Genomic DNA, 8,462 nt, shown 5'->3' with positions numbered 1-8,462 from the left:
GAGGGTATATGTGTGTGTATGCGTGTGAACTAATACTGAATGAGAGGCTAAACATATGTTTATATGTGTGGGTGTGTGACTGATATAGTAGTAGACTGAATGAGAGGCTTGTAGTTGTGTGTGAGAGAGTTAAACCTGTCACGGAAGAGGCGGGGCATAAATTAAAGTTTGGCCTAGCGTATGCGTGGAACCCAAACTGAGCAATATTAGGAATATAAAGCATTTTTCAGTCTTATTTAAAAAGCTGTTTGTGCATCGTGGTGCCCTCAAAGTGTCAGGGAGGGAGAGCAGCAGAGAGCTCTGTCCCCCCCGCGGTGCTTGGCGGTTCTGTGTGCGTGAAGCCGGTCCTGAGTGGACCGGCGGGAGTCTGTTGTGGTTTGCAGGGTGAGTAGTTCTTTGATCCATACACGCATTGATGAATGAGAAGAGATTTTGTATTTGATCCTGCTGGAGAAAACCAGTGAAGTGAGTGGAGAATGCTGGTAATGTGATCATATTTTTTTCCACTTTCATCAGGATCCTAGCTGCAGAGCTTCGGGCACTCTGGAGCCTCTGAAGGCTCTCGCTAGCAATCCCAGGGAGCAGCGCGTCACAATAGTTCAGAAATATCCAGAACATTGGCTACGGCTGTCACATTTCTTGGGTTTGAATCACTCCTGTGTCAGCGGCAAACGCATCTAACCTGGGGTAAAAGCAGAAAAATGAAAGGACTGTTGTTCAGTTTTAGTAATAAAAAAATAAAAATAAAAATAAATAAATAAATCCTCATTTTAGATGAAAGTAAATGTTGCATTTCATTTGCAAAGGTCCCTGAGTGTGTTGGAAGAGTCTCAGAATCCAATTTGGTTAAAGGTCCAGAGGGAAGTTTCTGGTCGGTGATGATTCAAGGAGTTACATCATCCAAAGTATTTATGTGTTGGTCTAAAGTACTTATCATGTCCCCAATTGGTAAAGCTGCCTGGTGGGGAAATTTTTAAAGCACTCCCTGATTCCCGCTGCAGACAAACTTTCTGGAGATGCTGATTTAATTTTGCAGCAGGACTTTGTACCTGCGCTGCAAGAGAACCAAAAGCTGCTTCAATGAGCGCAGTTACCTTTCGTCTATCCAGCTGACCTGAACCCCACATAACAAATCCATCGAGTGTTCCCATACGAGGAAGACGAGAGACAACGTTAAAGCGACCTGGTTTTCCTGATCACCACAATACCGCGCTGAATTGATGCAGCAATTCATTCAGACGGACAGAGAACTGAGTGTTGTTAGTGCTTTTCAGAGGGCTGGTATTTCTGTATTAAAGGTATACTATGCAACCGGGGTTGATTTTCCAGCGAGGCTCCCCCCAGGGGGCGAAAGTAAAAGTGCACTGTCATAAAGATGCTCAGCTGTTCTGGTTTCTCCGTCAAGCCAGGCGCGGTTGTTTTGAGCTTAGCAGACAGGCGAACGCAACGAAAGGTCAAAGGCGAAAGGCGTGTAGCAGTTCTCGCCGTAAAGCAAGACCGACTCTCACGATGCACGAGACTTCTGAGCCTGTGGGTGCGGGCCGAGGGCCCCTGCAATTGCAAGTACGGTATTTCCCCCACAGACCACCAGGGCGGCCGAGAAAACCTTAGTTCGACCTGAAATGACTCATTTAATCATCCAAAACGGTATGGAGCACATTAATTAACTGAAAAATGTTGCATAGTATGCCTTTAAAAGTCCTTTACCAGTGTAAGGCACAATCCTCAGCAGTTACAGAAATAAACACTGGAATAATATCCCTCTAATGAATCTGATGTTGTGCTTAATTTTAGCCTTTTGTGGACAAGCTAGCGTAGTTAACCACATAATATGAGGGTAGACGACAGACCCGTTATTTTGCTCTCACACATGGCTTCCACTGTAGCCGGTGATTTAGTTAATTCACAGTTAATCAATCATCTAAGATGTCCCGTGTTGTTAAAACCCGACGCTAAGGAGAACATCGAGGATATCTTTGTCAACCTCTGCTGCCTAAATCGCAAGAACAACAACAAGAAAAACCACGACTGGGACCATTTGCTCCAAAAACTGGATAAGGATTTTATTGATAATTGAATTACATTTCTCTTTTATACATATTTCATAAATGATACAGGATTTTACATTTTCATTTTCTTTTCTTTTTTTTTTTTGTTTTGTTTTGCCAACATTACAGCATCATGTCAACCGAAGAAAAACAAAACCAACAGGGTAAAACAAGGTCAGAATGAAGCACATGAGCCATTCAATCCTATGTTCCGCTTTAATCTTTGAGCGTCTCAAACATGTCTTAACAAAAGTGATCACAAAAACAACAATCTGAAGCTTAACGCACGTCGAAAATCTAGAATAATAATAACGGGACTCTGGAGAAACAAGGCGAGGATGGATGAAAGAAAAGACGGAGGTGTCCCCAGATGAGTTTAAAGCATTAACCCGACGTCTCTCCTTTAAAACGAAGGCTCTCTGGCCTTCTTTGTGGGGTGTTGCCACTTATCGGAGAGCAAGGATACACGGTCAGGACCAGGACACTGGGAATAAATAACAAAAATGGGACTGGGTTTAAGCAGTAGGTTGGCTTTGACTTCGATGACGTCTGGCAGGCTGGTTTTTAAAGATGCAGCCCTGCCTGCTGCCCCTTTTTATAACTAGGAATCTCTACAAACGACGTTCCTTAAATTATCTTTGCACGTATTTGAATAAATCATCTTTTTTTTTTTATTATTTCTTACATAAGTTTCCATGTAAACATACATTCATGCAACACCCTCTTTAGCATAAGTTTCCCTATATTTGATATAGTTTGTTTAGCAAAAATAAAGACAAAGAAAAGGCAGTAAACGGTGGATGGTATGATTTAAAAAAAAGAAAAAAGAAAAAGGAGGAGATGACCAACAGAGAGACAGCAGAGGGGAGGAACCACACCACTAACAGCCAACTGTTACAGGATGTGTGTGTGTGTGTTGTGTGTGGAAGCAGATATATTCAGCAGATATTAGCTTTTGCTTGTATCGATACGCAACAATCGCAAGCAAAGGAATTATGGAAGCGGCAGCCGTCTCGTTTAAACGCTGCAAAACGTATTTCCCACTTCCAATTATCCCAAAACGAACCCGTCCCGCATCGGATCGCCTTTCTCCGACCCATTTCTAATCATCCTACCTACTGCTGTTCATTTAATTCTGAGCTCTCAACATGGATTAGGTCATTTATCACCCAAAAAAGGCACAATTTCTCCTAATAACACACACACGAACACACACACAACGCACCAGATTAGGCTCAACCGTGTCTTTAGATCTGCAAGGCTAATTAAAGATCCGAGCCTGAAGCATGCACTTTGATATAAAAAAAAAAAATCTGCTCCCCAGCAGGAACTCGAGCTCAGGAGGATCCTGGACTCCATGCAGGAGGATGTTGAGGGGTCGTGCCTCCCCGCTGCACAAGCTGAGCGACAGCAGCTCAGAGTCAAAAATAACTGGCTTTGGGGTTTTGCAGTTGTTCAAAATAACAAACAGACAAAAAAAAAAAAAAGAAAACGTGGGACTCATTTTTGCACTTTTGCCAATTCGTACCCCAGCCTTCTACTGAACGGTGACCCAAGCAATTCCTTCCTCCCCGTCTTTCATTTCATACTCATAGAAACATGTTTTATCCCTTTAGAAAGTATTTGGTTAAATCATATAGCTAAGTGCACATAAATGCACAAAAAAAATCCTCATATTTATTCAAAAGACTTTTAAATAACAGCCTATTTCCATTTACTTTGGTTCTGATCCCTGTTTGGACCAGTTGAATAGGTAAATATTATTGGTTGCAGTCCTACAACCAGATTTTCTTACAGTAGGATACTGGCAAATTCTCAGTTGTCGAGGCGGGTAAGACGTTTCGTCCTAGAGGTCCTGTCTGATGGCTCGTACCATAAGTACGGAGGTACGAAATGGCAAAGGGAGCGAAATGCCCGGCAAGCCGTACCCTGAACAGAAAACTCTGGAGGTCTGACAGAGGTTTATGGAGTAAACATTCCCAACAAGAGAGTTAGGCATGAGCCGGCACCTTTTCAACACCGGCAACATTTCCCGTCACATGGCTACTATGGTTTAAAGTCCTTTTAATGAGCCGCTTTCTACTAATTTAGGTTTTATCCAGTGGTGTGGAGCATAGATTAGCAAAAACACGCCCCTCCCCAACCTGTTGCTGCACGCCACAACTCAGCTGGCTGAAAGACAACTTCCCTTTCAAATTCGGTTGTTTGGAAATGGTTCCGGTTGCGGGAAAAAAAGCGAGGCGGTCATGGTGTGAAACCTAAAGCACTGCCACCTATTGGTCTCTTTAAGATGGCGCTGTTTTAAAACAACGGTAGGCATGCTAAAAGTTGCCTCCCAGAGCAGAGAGCCTAATTAACTAGAGACGCACCAATTAATCGGCCCAAGATTGGTATTGACTAATTTTCTGTTGATCGGCTCTGATCTGGGATGGACGGCTTAAATACTAAAAAAATTGATTATTTTCTTTAATTAGTTTATTATATCAAAACCAACAACTCCCATTGTTTGAGTTTATAGAGGCGTCAGCCAGCAGCATGCTTTCTGATGCCGTTTTCACTGAAAAACTGGACAAAAGGACAGTCACATATGCTTGGATGTTAAATGGTGATCAATTTTAACTCCTTCATTTTCTGTTGGATTTAAAAAAATGCTGTTGTTTTTTTTTCAAATTTTAGTTTAAACGGTGCAGATGTGGTGGGTTCTTTTTGTTTATTTTTCTTTTTAACTACGGTGGGAATCTCATACCGGCCCATGCCTAAAGAGAAAAAAAACATAAGCTAAGGTTTGATTTAGCAATGTGTTTTAAAACTTCATGGTGATGGATGCCTAAAAAAAAAAAAAAAAAAAAGTGCCCAATTAAGTACAAAATTGCTATAATGCTCCTACACGTTCACAAGTTTCTACTGAGGCCATACCACAGCATGCAGTCTACCCTGCCGTGTCACTGAGAGAGCAGGGGGGGGGGGGGGGGGGGAGGCCATTACAGCAGCAGTGGGAGGAGAAAACTCTGCCTTTACATTCGATGATCTTAAGATGAATTATTCTTCTCTGTTGTTGTTGCATGAATCAAATCAGGTTTCAATCCAATAAAGAAGACAAACTTTTACGTCATTGGGAATATTGCACAGCAACGTTGTGCAACGACGGTTAAAGAGGTGAAGCGCGGCACTACTCACGTTGCTGAAATGTGCATTTCTTTTCTGATTCAAGCCATTTTTTTCCCCCCTGATCTGGCTTCAGAGTTGCTTCCTCCCTCTCAGTGTCCATGCACAGGAGCGTTTCTCTTTAGAATGAATGCCACATATATATTGTGCGCTTGTCCTTGAAAACATACAACGCTTTTACTACAAGGGTTTTTTTTGTTTTTGTTTGTTTTTTTTTTGAGTAAAGTGTGACGCTGTTACATTAGCAGAGTCCTTTTAGGGGGGGTGCATATTATATCGTCTTTAAAGATGAAATGTTTGTAGGAAAGCTCCTCCCCCCACTGGAAAACCAAAAAAAAAAAAAAAAAAAAAAAAAGAGCTTCTGGTTGTCTGTTTAGTTGATTGTATACATATATACCCATATTTTGTCATAACAAATATAGTATGGCTTTCAAAATAAAAAGTGCCAAAATATTATTATAACCTTTTTTTTTTTTCGTTTTTTTTTTTGGAATAAAAGAACGCACAGTGATGTTGTTGTCGGTAGGACTCTCTGACTTGCGGATGCCCAGGCCGCTACAGGACATCAACAGGAAGAGAAAACGAGGCGTTCCTGCATCCTGCAGAGATATAGATGCTCCTAACGAAGGTCGCGCGGGGGAAAGGAAAGCTGTCCCGTCACCTGGAGGAGGCGCGGTGGGAGGGGAGGGGAGGGGAGGGGAGGCAGCAGAGTTCGGACGCAGGGAGACCGGAGTCTCCGTGATGGTGTGGCTGCAGTCAGAACGTCCTGTAAACTTGTCCCTGGAGCCTGTACAGCCCGGTAGGAAGAGCGTGTGTGTGTGTGTGTGTGTGTGTGTGTGTGTGTGTGTGTGTGTGTGTGTGTGTGTGTGTGTGTGTGTGTTTATGGAGTGAGGATGCTGCTGTGTGGACCTTTGGCGCAGCCGACATTGGTGATCCCTCTCCAACACGCACACATGGACTCAAAAGGCTGCTCCTCGGCGTGCTCCCTGTCTCGGAGTGCTTACGAGCGAGATAATTCACATTCACCCCTGCAGGTAGCCCCTCCAGAGTTTTGAGGCTAATCCAATTTGCTTTTTGTAATCATCATCATCATCGTCGTCATCTTCATCCTTCAGCTGTGAGAAGTTTTCCGTCGGAGGCATTCTCAAGTTCCAACAATAGATTTTAGCCAAGAAAGGGGAAAAAAAGGAGCCTTTCGCAGTTAGGAAAAAGACAGGAGAATCGGTATGGGAGAGGAGGGGGGGGGGGAGACTGGGGGTGGGTGGGGGGGGGGTCTGATTTCAGACGGCAGAGGGGAGGGGAAAGAAAGAAGGTCGGTTGCAGGAGATCAGAGAGGATAGGAGTCACGCCTGCCATCAATTTTTGTCGGCAGGCAGCTGCTGAATGGGGAGCTGAAGCTGGAGTGGATCCCGTAGGCGCTTCAAATCAAGTTCCACCTGAACAGAGAGGATAAAGAGAGGGAACAGGACAAATGTTCAGGGAGCAGGATAAAAACATCATCTTTGAACAGCTACGTTTATAAATCCAATTTCAGAACGGAGAAAAAAAAAATGTGATGCATGTTCTACATATAGCAAGGAGCGTATTGGAAGCACTGCGCCACCATGCAGCGATGCCGATTATGGCCAAATTAAGCCTCATTCAGACCTCCTCCTCATTTCACACGGGAACTCAACATATTTTTCCAGATTTCTCCGTTCTTTATGGCATTTCTGAACATAAAACACAAAACTGCGGTCAGGCCTTTCATTCTGAAGCAAAACCAAAGACTGGAAATAACAATAAAAGAACAGAAAGGAACGACAGGAAGTTGATTAGAGGAAGGAAGGAAGGAACGAACGAAGGAACGAAGGAACGAAGGAACGAACGAACGAACGAACGAAGGAACGAACGAAGGAAAGGAAGGAAGGAACGAACGAAAGGAAGGAAGGAAGGAAGGAAGAAAGGGCAAAAAGTGAACAAAGAATGCTAGCAAGAAAGGATGGAAAGACCTTGAGGGTGGAAGGCAGCATAAAGGACACAATGAAGGAAGAAAAGAAGAGAGGACATCTATAAGACAGGAGGGAAGGGTGGAAGGAAGAACAGAAAAAAAGGGACTGATGGATGGAGGGAAGAACAGAACGACGCATGTGAGGAAGAAAGGGCGCGTAGAACAAAGGAAGGACACAGGGAAGACAAAGGAAAGACCTCAAGGGAGAAAAGAAAGAAGGAAACACATGAGGGAGGAAGCAAAGACACCATTTAAGCTATAGGATGGGAAGTAAAGTCAGGAAAAACAGATCTTTGCATAATCTTAATGTTCTTTGACAGACCTGGAAAATACTGCATGTGCTTATGGTAAAAAAATAAAATAAAACAAAAAACAACCCTTTCTACCCATTTAAGGTTCTGGTCAACATTGGAAAATCACAAACAATTAAGACTTCTCAACATTTATGAAATTCAATCAAACCCACGCACCTCAGCGATATCATCCTTCAGCTTGTTGTACTTCTCCACGTCAAAGCGTGTCCTCTTTACGCCCTTGTGGAAGAACAGCAGATACTGTCTGTCTCTGGCGTCGGGATAAACGTACTCCTGCAGGTTTACATGGGAGACAAAGACGGAGCACGTTGTAACACAGATCCAGTTTATCACATGCTCCCTTAAGCTCTGCACGGAGCTAAAAACGAGTAAAAACGGTGAAAAACAGACATACACAATGACTCAAAACTACTATTTGAGTCCACACATATTTTCCATCCACTTATATTCTCAACCCGTGATGTCCGGTCTTACCTGACGCGTGAGCACGAAGTAGGCATACATAGCCATCGCAGTGCCATAAGTAATGAAGTAGGTGACGGGCTCCATGATGTCCCAGGAGTATTCCCACCAAGTCAGCCTGGCCAGGATGCCAAACTGCGTGGCCATGTACGCCATGCCCCCCCACAGCACCCAGGTGGTACGACGCTCCGCCTTCTTACTCAGCTCCTCTCTCACCTGCACAGACGGTACAAGCATGCGGAGCACAGTGTAAGTGACAGTGAAATGATTTATTTCTTGGAAAAAAATGTATGTTTATTTCAGATACTGTATTTTAAGTTGTTTAGTTCACATTTTGAGGTTTATGTAAAATTATTGTATTTTATTTCTTTTCAAACTCTTTGTTGAACGTTATCGCGAGATTTGCGTTTATATAAGAAAGGCAGCGAGATTTGCATATGAGAGAAGGAGCGGAAATCTGGAAAAGAGCTATAAGTAGCAGTC

The 8,462-nt window shown here is 43.3% G+C and overlaps 1 protein-coding gene across 1 annotated transcript in view; it reads right to left on the bottom strand.

Moving 5' to 3' along the window:
* Positions 1–5,270: 5,270 nt before the first annotated feature.
* The window catches only part of mcu (mitochondrial calcium uniporter), a 77,089-nt gene continuing 73,897 nt past the window's right edge, over positions 5,271–8,462 (bottom strand). The window contains exons 7-9 of the mRNA XM_036126165.1: positions 7,992–8,195; positions 7,674–7,790; positions 5,271–6,649 (exon numbers count right to left, since the gene is read on the bottom strand). Of these exons, the coding sequence (XP_035982058.1) occupies positions 6,569–6,649; positions 7,674–7,790; positions 7,992–8,195 (402 nt within the window). The 3' untranslated portion in view covers positions 5,271–6,568. The remainder of the gene's footprint in view (positions 6,650–7,673; positions 7,791–7,991; positions 8,196–8,462) is intronic.

This window comes from Fundulus heteroclitus, chromosome 22 (assembly GCF_011125445.2).
Source record: "Fundulus heteroclitus isolate FHET01 chromosome 22, MU-UCD_Fhet_4.1, whole genome shotgun sequence".
Taxonomy (NCBI): Eukaryota; Metazoa; Chordata; class Actinopteri; order Cyprinodontiformes; family Fundulidae; genus Fundulus; species Fundulus heteroclitus.
Note: the sequence above shows the minus strand (reverse complement) of the source record. Positions and strands in the feature narration are given on the sequence as shown.